General features: G+C 38.1%; 1 protein-coding gene across 1 annotated transcript; it reads left to right on the top strand.

The window, feature by feature from the left end:
- Positions 1-1,189: 1,189 nt before the first annotated feature.
- On the top strand, positions 1,190-14,086 carry nipsnap1 (nipsnap homolog 1 (C. elegans)). Its single transcript, XM_080467937.1, has 10 exons — positions 1,190-1,275; positions 4,425-4,552; positions 6,004-6,049; positions 6,538-6,632; positions 7,463-7,533; positions 8,578-8,718; positions 9,086-9,117; positions 9,210-9,304; positions 10,284-10,367; positions 12,679-14,086. The coding sequence occupies exons 1-10, from the start codon at positions 1,199-1,201 to the stop codon at positions 12,741-12,743; spliced, it is 834 nt and encodes a 277-aa protein (XP_080324063.1). The 5' UTR covers positions 1,190-1,198; the 3' UTR covers positions 12,744-14,086.
- Positions 14,087-14,253: the final 167 nt, after the last annotated feature.

Genomic DNA, 14,253 nt, shown 5'->3' with positions numbered 1-14,253 from the left:
TCAGGTCAGAGGGAAGAGTGTGAGCTGCAGTCAGTCCCCTCCCCTCTTTACAGGTGCTGTAATTGGTGAGCAGCCACACCTGTTCTGAAGGAGGCAGCCACAGAGTGAAAAGGGAATCAGACAGATCGGCAAGAGGGGGGGGGTAAAAATCACATTGATGCACGCTCATTGTTCCACATCAACTTTGAGAACAAAATGTTCACGAGCTGCCTGATGTATTCCTCCACCAGGCGTCCCGATAATCCGTGTTATTCACTTCATCTCATAGGCGCACGGTCAAATGTTCGGCATTTCATTAAATAGAAAGCATATCGTATTCCTCAAAGAGACGTCTGTTGACAATATATAGACGTTTTAGAAAAGAGTTTGTTGGTGGTTAAACCAATTCATTTGTGCTTGTTTTTTATTTTATTGCCTTATTTTGCTCACACAAACTATTACAAGGGAAGAGAGATTATGATGTTCTTAATAGCCATTATTATTATTATCTACTATCATATTCGCCAGCTGATAGTGCTGGACTGTGTCAGTTCCTGTTTGAGCATTCGCTAACCTGTGTGCGACAATCTCTGCACGTTTGACCTATCTGCTGAAAAACAATCATGCTTATTAAACTCATCGACGAGTTGGGTACTAATTAGTCCCAGACGAAGATTTCGACTATTTTTCCCCATCCTACTTAAATAATTGACATTTGCCCAGACTTTTGTTTGAAATACAAATTTTATCTGTATTATTACCTTTATCTTAAAGTTTTGATTTAGTATCCTTGTTTTGATGTATTTCCTCTAGTTCCTTGTAAAGCACACTGGATTGATTTGTGTCTCAATGGGGCTATTTACATAACATTGCCTTGCCTTGAAGATACAAAAGTTCACAAATGTAAGAGTGATCACATCAGTATTACCATGAGTTCTTGTTTTTACATGTCTGATTTCCTACTTGGGGACTCAGAATCATAATTTTCTTAAAACTACATACAAAATCAAAGTGAGTAGTGACTAAATCTACTTAAATAGGTTCTTTCAACTCAAAAGAAATCACATAAAGTTCATTGATATTGACCTTAGCATTCACAGAGAGGCGCTCTGGACTCGTGGGGCCTGGCCTAGTTACGTGCAGGCAGGTAAACATTAACAGACATGAACGTGCAGAGCCTGTTTACGTGTCAGAGCGTGCTGTCACCTCACAGAGGAACATGGCCACCACGACCGCCGCACGGACTGCAGGACCCATGCTGTACAGCTGCTCTGTTGGTCTGCAACAAGCCACCAGGTAATGAAAAAAACACCGTTTTGAAAAACAATTAAATAATAATGAAAATAATAATAATGAATTAAATCTTTACCTTTGTGCTAAATGTCACCTTGTACAGAAATTGCAATGAGCAGTATATGCAACTAAAACACAACCTAAATCACTTTACATGTTTATTATTTTGCACGTTTTGTATATTTTGTTCTCTTTTTCAATTTATTCTTTTTTAAATTTCCCTAATTGTTTTTTATTTCTTATTTATTTTTTTATTTTTTTTATGTGTGGCCAAAACAAAATCAGACCACCAAACTGTAATAATAAAAAATCAATAATTCACAAATTATAGCAAGAGTAAATCAATTATGTACTAGAATGAGAAATTAATTTTAAAAAAAAAGTGATTTAAAAAAAATATATCACTCATTCAGCATAGTTGTTCTACCCTCAAGTGTAACTAAAAGTATTTAGACTAAATCCTTTTGTCCATACAGCCACATAATGCATCAAGTTTCTTTAATACTTTAATATAAGCTCTGGTTATTGACACAGCCTTTTGTCCACCCTGCTTTAATCATTTGCAGGACCTCTGAACTTTGTCCTGTATAACTGCAATCAGGCGAACTACCTCCTAGATTACAACATTTTCTCTCCCTGAGCTTCCACCCCACTACTTACTGTACCATCACTCACAACCTTTTCCTTCATGGTCTATATATATATATATATATATATATATACTTTGGGATTGTTTAAGAAAGTGCCGTGGGGCATCCAAATTTAATTATTGTTCCCCGTCATCGCCCATAAAGTTATTAGAGAGAGGTCTTACTGACTATGAAAGTTTTAGGACTTCAGAATGACCGAAGAAAAGCATCAGAAAGCGCTTGTGGACGAACAGATGGCTTTGAAAGCTGTAAATTGAAGTAGCATATGCACAATTATAGCTCCATAATCCGTAAGTGGAAATACACCAGTAATGCAGTCTGCCGCTGACACTTAACATCCTGCAGAAGGAGAAGAAAAAAAAAAAAAAAGCAAGAATTTGAGGTTAATGTGTCATTGAAGCAGATTTAAAAGGGTTTAAAAACATGTTAGTTTATAAAAAAAAAAAAGCTCTGGAAGTCCTTGAAATGGATGTCTTTCGAAGCGCGGCAGCTCTGCTTCAACACTGGTTACTGTTGCGTTTGATGGCTCTCATTTTGTGCCCACATGCTATCAAACAGTAATACTTTCTATTGTACAGTTCTAATCTTCCGACACTGGAATCCTCGAAAAGCAGAGGGATATAATATAATTTCAACCTTACGTTTAATTGAAAATAATACAAAGACTGCATATTAATTGTGCACGAATCATGTTGCAACAGGAAGGGCATCCTGGGGAATAAAAACTAGCCACGTCTGCCGCATGAGTTTTTGGAGGACAAGCGGTGACAGCCACTGTAAAATAGGAGCAGCTATAAAGGCGCAAAAAATATGAATTATTCTCAAAAGATGACACTCATTGATCCGGCACAACAGCTCTGCTATGAATTCAGCTTTCACGTAGAAAACAACCATCGTTCAGATTGCATCCAAAAAATGCAAAATTCAAAACATCTCTCACTGTAATATAGCCCAGCTCAACACCACCGTAAAATTAAATCCTCTCTTATCATCTGAAACACTGAGCATTATTACTTGTCTAAATGAAGAATTACTCCAGGAATAATGTGCTCAATCCCATAAGAGTGCAAAACCCGAAATGGTTGGATAAGAGCAACAAAAGATGAAAAAAAACAACCTCTCACAGGTAATAAAGATAATCAGCAGTGGGTTACAAAGATGTTCTAGAATGGATATGACAAAATATTGAAACCATTTTCTAAGCTTTTCTCCTAAGAATCGCAAATAATTTTTATCATCGATTAGACTGGATATCATAAATTTTCATGAAGTCTTTGTATGAAAAGGGCTTGGCCGCACAGTAATACAGATTAACCCTGATCTTTGATCTTCCCGACACTGCGTTATGAATGACACACTCCATTGTGTCTATATCCTTCCAGAAACACTTCTGCAAACCATCCGCTGTTTTAAGATTCAAGATACAACAACAGCATTTATCCCCAAGGGTGATTCCGTCATTTAGCAGCCATTTGAAGGGAAAAAAAAAATTAATAAGACAGAAACCATTAGAGAACCATAGCGTCAAAGTTGTGAACAAACTATGCACGGACAATCTCTTTCAAGATGGTCACACAGGGGGGACAAGAGTGATCGAGGTGCAGGGAGAATATGCAAACAACACACGGAAAGTCTCATAAGATGTCAACGCTTCCATAACAAGCATCAATGCTGATACAAAGTGAACAATGCAGGAAGCTTTATGAAAGTAATGGCAGGTTTTGAGGGAACATGCACTGCTTCTACCCCTTCTTCCTCGGGCAACGCCGTGCTCACATCAGCGAGAAAAACCCCCAACGGTAGTGAAAACATGAGCTGACCACAACGGCCTGCCCTCAGTTCAAACTGAAAACACTTTGCAAAGTTATTCAGTAAACCTTGCACTCCTCGCTTCCCACACACTTCCCGAGTGTTAACTGAAGAGCTGACTCAGCACATAGCTGGTATTTCCAATTAAACAGGGGCTTTAAATGATTTGCACATCAGTGCACATCTCGCTTTTTTTTTTTTAACTAACATTGTACACAACTTGTTTTTTGGCCGTATATTGAGGTCGCTGCCGCAGAATTTGCAGTGGGGATGGTCCTTGATTGTTTATGTGGCTCGATTATGCTAATCTGCACTTCATTTTGTCTGGAGCAGCCCTTTGAAAACATTCAATTCCTACTTTTCTAAATCTCTTATGCTGATCTCAGTTTTTTCCCAATAGTCGTTGAAGTGCATGGTAAAGACACAAGCTGCCGCTTTCAACTCACTCTCTAATACCATAAGCATATTCCTGCGTTATCAAATGATCCAAGCATGAATGTGTTTTTCCATATGTCACACACATCTCAATGTGTCTTTTTAAAGTCCATCTTCTGTGCAACAACTCCTGCATTTCATGTTTCTTGTTCTTTTTTGTTGTTGTTGGGGTGTTTTTTTTTGTGTGTGTGTGTGTGTGTGTTTTTTTTTCCTGCTTTGAGCCTTTGTGAAACTTGCTTTCATTTTGTTTGTGTGTAGGAGGTTTTCAGAGCACAGGGACAATGGCTGGTTGCGATCCTTATTGAGGCACAAAGTTGACGCCAGGAAAGACGCTCACTCCAACCTGCTGTCCAAGAAAGAGGACAGCAACCTGTACAAAATTCAGTGTAAGGCCGCAGCTCTTTCATGTACACGTGGCTGCATTTTCTCTGTTGTCCACTTACTTTTCTTTTTTTTTTTCTTCTTTTTTTTTATTCTAATGAAATGGATTTCGTTTTGTGTTTCGACAGCCCATCATCTCTTTGTCTCCGCACACAGCCGCTAAAATAAATCATGCTAATCAAATTCAGCCCATGCAGGACTTGGTGACCTCACAGGAGAGCAACGCAGGAGACAAACAGAGGCTGTTTGTTGTTGTCTGTCATTGTGACTGACAGGGTCCTAAAAACTCCACCAGAATATTTTGTTACCTGTCAGTTTAATTTGTTTGTTAAATGGTAATAAGACCGTTTGGAGAAACATAATAGCACCACAACAGGAAACCTCCGGGAAGTGGATTGATATCACATCTTAACATGGTGTTATATACTGCGCGCACTAATAGCATGTGTTTATTCCAACCCTGTTCACCTCAGAAATATCCAGCGAGGTGATGGGGCGTTTTGATCTCCCTCCGGTTAATTTGACACTTGTTCTCTGAATATGCACTGGAATTTAAAATGATAGTCAGTAAAGTAAAAAAATAAAATAAAATAAAGCAATATCCAGCCATTATTAACTGACATAGTGACCTACAGGGGGAAATAAAACAGGAGTATTTAAATTGTTTGGAAGTGAAGTGCATTCCCAATAATAACTTTGCACACACCCTTTCATCCTTTTATATAATAATGATTTATTGCAAAATCATTAACATAATGGGAGTAAACAGGGGATTGGTTAGCTATTTTTTTGCTCTCGTGTGATTGAATGGGAATTTCGTAATCAGTGCGATTTAGAAATCCGCTCACATATTGGAATCAAATTGGAATTGCCGTTTTTCGTGAATCATTAACGTATGACTAGTTTACCTGTAGAGTGTTTCCATGCATTCTGCATGCCAACAATACTAGGCTTTTTATTTCTTTTACACTTTTGTGACGGATTAAACAGCAATGCACTCAAAGAAAGGAGACAAAAGCAATTGTTAAAGTGGCCTCAGGAGAACCAGCATTGTGTCGCGAGCCATTTGCTATTAAGCAGACTGCAACAAGTTGTCCGATAAGAAGCCTGTGAAGTTTTGTAACAGCACAACGATTTGTCTGCTCTTCTTGAGAGTCTGTCGTGATAACTGTGTCTGTTTCTCCGAGAGAAATCTATCACTCTCGAGGGGCTTTGATCTTTTATGTGGCGTACATCACACCATGAGGGGATTTCAATTTGAACACTGTCAGCCGTAGCCTATAACCCACTGCAAGCGAATCAGTTTTGTATATAAAGTCTTTGCTGAATCGGAGTGTGAAATTACTTTGTTGAAGAATATGACTGTTGCCTCTATTTTCTTTCTTTCTATTTTTTATTATTTTTTTTTTTTAAAGGAAGTCTGCTTCTGACCCTTTCTTTTTATTCTTTTTTGCAGTTCACAATGTCAAACCAGAGTGCCTGGAAGAATACAACAATCTACAGTGAGTGCATTTACTGGCTGACAACCTTTTCCTTAATTAACTCCAATTTCTATGCAACGTTAGATTTTTTTTACGACTTTTTTTTTCTCCTTTTTTTAAACCTACATTCTCACAACATTTTTCTATATAATGTGGTGGACAGATAGCTAAACAGACACTTTAAGCCAAGGACCAACTAATTAGATTTTTTTTCTGATGACGATACAGGTTTAGGGTTCCCCTCATTAGTTCGAATGACTATACTGTATTCCGGGGTGATGTTATTCTTGTAGGATCGTAAGATTAATTGAGCATACAATTGAAGTAATAGAAATAATACGTTTTAGTTTAAGGCCATGTTGGGTGAATATTTATGGAGGGTATTTGTTTGTTTTTTTCTTCTCCTCTATCCCAGAGTGGCATCTAATTCTTTATTGGGGTGAAGGGACAGCATGTGTTAAACGTACTCTCATAATGTGCACGCTCACTTATTTGGATGTCCACCTCAGAGTTGAAGTGCAGGACAAGCTGAGCCGGGATCCTGATTACCCCTGTGAGGTGGTGGGAAGCTGGAATACCTGGTATGGAGAGCAGGACCAAGCTGGTGAGTGACAGAGGATACGAACTGTAACTCCACTACTTTTAGCAGTAACACACTAGTGATATACACTGAATACTAGGAATGAGTAATGCAACCTCAACAGCGAAAAAAATCAAAGTTACTTGAAAACACGATGGAGAGCTGCTATCTCAAGAGAAAACCTGCTGTCTTGATGGTTACTATTTCACTAAAGCTCTGTTTACTCCTTGATTGGTGATATCAAGCCAAATTAAATCCCATTATCCCTTATTCACTGTAGTTGTGATGCATTAGTTGCATTTTATAAACATTATCTTATCAGTTAGTCTGTAAATCTTATTTTTTTCCAGAACATTCAGATTATGGAACACCTTCTTCTACCTAATGGATGTGACTTAAGCTGAAATGAATTGAGTGACTCGGTGATCAGATTGATGAGCTATAACGTGCAATGCTTCAAATCTGTGCGCACATTATTAAGAGTGAGGGACACAGTTGTAATTATAGCATACTTTAAGACTGAAAGAGTAATTAGAGGTGTCTTTCCCTCACACACTGCCTGTGACTAATGACATCTGTTGCGTGAGCACAGTTACATTCATTTTTATAACTCAAGGCCTCATAAACACTTATTTTTAATGGCTGTCGTGCAGCTGGTGGAGTTTTCTGCAGAAACCTCCATGTCGACGCAGACTTTTGTTCTCCATATTCGAATGTACAGTGCCCACTAAGAGCATCAAGCGACTTCAAAACAAAGGGCGCTCGCAGTGATGGATGTTGTGCGTCTGAGTTTGTGTGGGTGGCCTCAGTCTTTATACAGGGTTACAGTGACATCTGCTGTTGTTTTCTCCTAGTGCATCTGTGGCGATACAGAGGAGGTTACCCAGCTTTGACCGAATGCCTGCAGAAGCTGAGACTTAACCAGGTAGATGTTTTTATTTTACGAGCTTTAATGATTCACAGAAAAAAAGAAACTGTCCTCAAAAAGTGTCTTCATCTATTGCCCTGGCTCCGCAGGACAAAGTGGGAATGCTGTAAAAGTAACAAGATGCTTTAATGTACAGATTATTTAAAGCTCATAAATCAATAAAATATAACTCCAAAATGTCTCATTCAACATACATTTTTGTGAATTTCAGAACTATGTGCTCATTTTGCATGTGGAATAACAGAATATGAGAAAACAATATGTTGTGCTAAGAAAATCTCGAACTATTAAGTTATTAAACTAGGAGACGTAAAATAGCTTTTTTAAAAGATTTTCATTCTTCACAAGCGAAGATAAAGAAATGTTGTTTTTCTCTTTGAAAGACAAAATTATTTTTCCGCATTAAAAATGAACATTTTGTCAAAATTCAAAATTGAAAGAGCAAAACATGGGCTTTTATTTGTTGTTGATCCAGCACCGGAGAATGGTTAAATAAAACTCATCAACAAACAGAGCATGTTGGTTTTTCATTTGATTCCGTTTTTAACTTTGGAATCATGTCAGTTCTGTCACAGAAAAAGTTTGTTTTTCATCATTTAAAAAAACGGTGTATCCATTTCTCTCTCCCAATTGAATCCATGTTTATCTCTCACATCAGTTGTTATATTGCAGTGCCTTCCTCTTTGATCTTCAGGACCAAAGCTGAGGAGAAAGTTCACATGTCTTCAGTTCGCTTCATGCTCAAACTCATATTTTTAACTTTGGACCAAAAGATGTAAATGAAACGAGGACCAAACAACAACTGTTGTGACATGTTGCGCAATGATAAGGAGTTTAAAAAAATAAAAAAAGAGCCCATGACATTCCTAGTTTCGTGTGTTTACATCATATGAATTACCATAGTGCAGCCATTCTCTCTCAGTGCAGCATTATTATTAGCAGGCAACTCACCTTATCAAAACAGAGACAAATTTTACTTCAGAAGTAGGAAGCACATCATTGGATAGTTCATCTGTCTCTGTTTTTACTGACCATTTCTAGGAGTATAAAGATTTTCGGAAGGAGAGGGCGAAAATGTTGATTTCAAGGCGAAACCAGCTGCTTCTGGAGTTCAGTTTCTGGAATGAACCTGTTCCCAGGAAAGGACCAAACATCTATGAGATGCGCACCTACCAGCTCAAGGTATTGGCATCTTTTCCACACGTACGGTAAAAACAAATGTTTTCCTGTGATCCGTTAGAGCTGAATAGACTCCAAATGACAAGTCAGCCAGAAAGCTGGACTGAAATCCAATCTATTATCATAAGCAGATAGGATTCACTGTCCTACATCTTCAGTCAAAATGGCCCCTTGTTGCCAAACATTTGACTGTTGTGTCCAATAATCTTTCACCTTCGGCCCATTCTTCCATCTGCTTCCCCCGAAGCTGCGTGAGCGATTTTCGCTGACTCACTAAAACAAAGACGAGCACAATCACACTCACAACGAAATCTGTGTGAAGTTGAAAATCACTGAGCTATGAATGAGTTTGTCCCACGATGTGTTTCAGCCTGGAACCATGATTGAATGGGGAAACCACTGGTGAGCTGAATATGAAGGATTTCCACTGTTTTCCATGTGATAAGTTTTCCACCGCTTTTGTCACTGCTAGCGAGTAACCATCCTTCCAACAGGGCGAGGGCGATCCGGTACAGGCAGGAGAACAACGAGGCAGTGGGAGGGTTCTTCTCCCAGATCGGTGACCTGTACGTCGTTCACCATTTGTGGGGTGAGTAGAGACGTGTGCGCCAAAGAAGGTAGTATGTTCCCTGAAATGAAAGTAAAAAGAAAAAAAAAACATAATCTGAGGTTAAACAAACACATTTCTATATGAAGATTTAATCTATTTCATGTCTTTTTGAAATAAAAACTCAAAAACACCAATTAATTATGTGTTTTTTATTCTCTCTCTCAAAAAAAAACGCAGCCCTACAGTTTATCATAAATTCTCTGTGAGTCACTTTTAATTTTTCAAAAGTTGGGATGGAAGCATTTCCATTGCTTTGATGCGTTAGCTCATTTAAATAGTTTTTATTTAGAAGTTTAGAACATGAGACTTTTTACAATGATGCCATGCTGTTTGAAAACTGTGATTTAGCATTTCTTATGCAGAAATATACCAGACACCCCTATAAAAAATATATATTATTACACCATCTGCTGACTTGTTCAGGGTGAAATGTTTACTTTCAAGCTGTTAATTCAGACAATGTGGTGATCTATTGATATTTTCTTCATATATAGATAGCTTCCTTTCTGTAGAGCAAAGTTATAAATCACATTGTTGTTCACAAATACTAGTTTTTCCATCGTCTGTCTAATCATATGCAGTTGTTTCCACCACCAATTCAATGTTTCTGACACACTGTTGGCTGAGGACAATGAAATAATTTGATGAACTGTCAAATGTTTCTTTACTATATATACATGGCACAGGAGCTTTTAAGTTTGGATTCTATTGAGGAACACGAAAGCATATTTCGGGAATCCAAAAAGTCTAAATTAATTCCCTAAAAAGCATTTGAGTTGATAAAAGTTTAAATTAGCATAATAAGAAAATGAATGTGGCCAAATAAGCAATATAGCATCTGTGTGAAAGGCCACCATGGTTGTTTTGTAGTTTCAGGTGACAGTAAAGCAGAATGTTTAATTAGGCTCCCCAATATTCATCCATACACAATTTAATATATATATATTTTTTTTCTCAGCTTATGAAAGCCTCAAGTCACGAGCAGATACACGAAACTCTGCCTGGCTGAAGGAAGGATGGGATGCAAATGTATATTATACAGGTGAGACAGAAGCAGTCAACCTACACTTCCAGTATATGCACCGCCACATACACTTATATGAACTTCTACCGAACAGTCAAAGATGCTTTCATGTCATATTTTACCAGTAATTGTGGAGGTCTGTTCTTTTGTGCAAAGCTGTGTTCATCTTGGAAGGTGGAGGGTTTGCCTGTGAGTACACTCTTCTTCACATGGTCCAGGTTTCATCTTATAACATGCATTGAAATTTAACTGGTGACTCTTAGTTACCCATAGCTTTGGATATGTGTGTGTATGTTAGTACTGAAGATGCTTGGTTGCTGTAGTAGGCATTTATATTTATTGTTGGCAGGTTGTTTAGTTTATTGAAATATTTATTGTAGTTGCATGATTTAGACACTTGGTGGCAGTAGTTCAGCACAGGTTGCATATATTAAGCCTCGGTATGGTACGTTATGGTGTGGTACAGGATGGGTTTTCGTGCGTTTCCACTGACGAAAGTTGTGGGATAATACCAAAAGTACCGTACCCGACCGTTATCATTTTTCATCACCCTTTCGTTGGGGTACCCAGCACTACGGAACAGGTCCAATATGGAGGAGGCACAATGCAGCCGTCTGCTGATTGGTCAGCGATTTACGTCCATCTCGACAAGCCCACAATATTTAAATATCTCATCGGCCTTATGAGCCCTCTGTTGTTGTTTGCTTACTTCGCTTTGTAGACACTGGTTGTTGTGTTAACTCGGGTTTTTTAATTTATTTTTAGGCCGCGGAGCTGCGGCCGCAACTTCCGCAGTGGTCCCAAGAGGGCCGAGACCAATGTTGCGTAATGTCGTCTGTGTTGTTCCCAACATTTTAACTGCACCCTCTGTGGTGGGACCGCACAACACTTTGTTTTACTGTCCAGTCCCGTCCCGTCACATTCTGTGCAGTGGAAATTAAGCTTTAGAGGGCATAGGTCAAAGGAAGAGGAGGGCACAGGTAGAGGGAGAGTAAACAGTTCTCATCAGCAGACCAGCAAACAAATAGGAAAAACACACAACTTTCCATTGGAAAACCTGTTATGTTAGTCAGTTGCTATTTGTCAAATAAACAATCAACTCAACCACATGAAGACTGATTGGGAATTCTGCCCCCCCCCCCCCCCCCCCCCACACACACACACACACACAAATCTCTCAATGTCGCTCAATGCAGATATTCCTCGCTGGTATTTCCTTGCACCTGTCTGACATTTTGCCTGCAGCTCGAGACAACCTGCTCATCTTCCACTTTAGCCTTTACAACTGTGCACAGTGTCAGAAGCCAAATGCATTTTAACGGCCTCACCGAAGACCTCCGAGAACAAATCTATAAGGCTTTAAATGTTTGCTATATTTAGAACTTTTTCATTGCTGCCAGGTGTTTGGAGCTGTGCCTCTGTGCACATCGGAGCCATCAGGCTCCATTGACATAATCCAACAAACCACTAGAGTCACTGATCCGGCTCTGACACAGACCGTGTGTTTTGGAGCTTTACACAACGGGAGTTTGATGAACAAAAATAGTAGCAAGAACCTTTAGTTTTCTTTAGATGTGTTAAAAATATGAGCTTGTGTCATGTCTCTGCAGAACTGGTGATTCTTGCTGCACTTTAACTAGATAATATCCCTTCAAATGAACATTCTATATGAATCAAAAAGAAAAAAAATCCAACAACAAAACTAAAAAGGTTCTTTCCATTTTCTTACTAATCATCAACTGTTATGTTACAGGTATATTGTGGTTATTTGGGTCAGCAGAAGATTATAATACCATTGTGTTGTGGTTTCAAATGATGTTGTGCAAAATCTTTGAGAGTCACAGTAATGTGAAAAAAATCCAGGGACTCAATACACTAACAACTCAATCCTCCTTATGTTTATATCTGTAAACAAATCAAAACACAGAGGGATAGAGTTGTAACTTGGGCCCCAACTACTCATGATTTGTTGAAGCCGATAAAATTTACAAATTTGGAGTCACAAAGTGTTGGTACTTTGGTTTCGCGAGTGTTGGTTTCACAAAACTGCAGACACTGCAGTGAGGACCCAAAAACAAACAAAACATATGCCGAAGGCTTCTGTCACTTTTTTCACAATTTCTGATTCAAAGCAAATTATGGGACTATTTTGTGTAGAAAAGTCAAATCAAGGGAACTTTTTGAACAATATTCAAGATATTTTGAAAATGTCTTTGCAAATCCTATTTGCTACTTGTTACAAAGCCATTGAATGGTTTTTAATACAATTTGCTTAAATAACTTAAGGAAGAAGGAAGACTCACTGACCTGTTTTTCTGTCTTTCCACAGTGCCTCTGATCAGAAGTATGGAGTCCAGAATAATGATTCCCACTGCCAGCTCGCCATTACAATGAGAAGGGGACTGACTGCTCACTGATTGGTTCACTCCGCTCTTCTACTCTTTGTTTTAACCTGCTCAAAACTTAAATTTCTAATTCTATATTTGCTAAGCAATGATGTAGGATTTGTTTGTTGGACCATAAAATACCTACATTTGTTCAGGTTTAGGTCAAATATGTGAAGAAACAAAGAATATGTGAACCTAATTGTATGACGCATGGCTTTGAGTGACACACTTAGTATCATGATGGTGCTTGTATTGAACATGAATCACACTGAATGAGCTAACACAACAGTGAAACGCCTGCTTGATATAATAAAAGCCTACCTCATTCTTTGTGGTGACAATCACCTCAGTGTATTACCATTATACTGACGCAGTATTTCAGTAAGATGTGCAAAGAGTTCAACTGGAACAAATCTGTTCCTCCTGAACATTGAAATGCTGTTGTGTGGTTGTAGTATGCAGTATCAACACTTGACGTACAGACATATACACTTGGATGTTTCAGTCATTAGTATTTCAAATACCTGATAAATATCTGCTGTGATTTTGACATGTATCCTCCAATTGCACAGTAAGAGTATTTTAATAATTATTAAACCTGTAGCCAGAGACATAAAGATCAACTCCAGTCATCCTCTGAAGCCTTGATTGCATTTTCATTGTCTTGTTTTTGTGTCTTTGTTAGGTTGTGTTTTGTAATTTACACATGATCACGTCACATCTCTTTTTTGTTTTTTTGTTTGTTTACTTTGTGCCTCACTGAGGTTGTGTTTAGTCTTGTTTTTAATCCCTGTTGTTGTTTTGCATCAATTTGTGACTTTCTATGGTTGTTTCGTGCTACTGTGATCCCTTGAGTGTGCACTTGGTGGGATCAATCAGTAACAATTGAACATTTGAAACATGTGTTTAATTATAATAAAATATGATCACTCGTTAATGGAACAATATTCAGTCTGATTGTGTCAATGACTGCTGTGCCCGTGTAAATATCTAAGCTGCGTGAAAAGAAAAATGTTGATACTAGACGTGGTGGGTGAATTATAAAATCATGGGCATTACAGTGCGCTGCACCATAGCTGTAACAAGGTCTGATATAGTTTATCATGCTGCTAACACACACAAAAAAAAAACACAATTACCAACATGAGTGCTCCAACTTGACGTATGAAGCCTCTTTAGGATGGGGAAAAGATGCACGTATTTTACTGATCAATACAATGTTGGTTTGCTGTCTTTGAATGCAAAAGTGACAAATACAAAGAGATGTCAAGACTTGGACAGGACATCAAGGGGTGTGTAAACTTGATAAGACAGAAAAATACAATAAAATCGACTGCACATCCGAAATCTATGAATTGTTAAATTCATCTACTGGTTTTATAAAGGATTTAAACATAATTCATTATGCTATAATTTATCACAACCAAATATGATATTACTACATCCACTGCTGCTATTTGTCGTAATAACAGCAAGTCATTTTTCAATTTTCTCTGAGGTTTGTTCTTTTTTAATGC

This window comes from Lipophrys pholis (genome assembly GCF_963383615.2).
Source record: "Lipophrys pholis genome assembly, chromosome: 7".
NCBI lineage: Eukaryota > Metazoa > Chordata > Actinopteri > Blenniiformes > Blenniidae > Lipophrys > Lipophrys pholis.
This window is presented reverse-complemented; position numbering and strand designations above follow the sequence as displayed.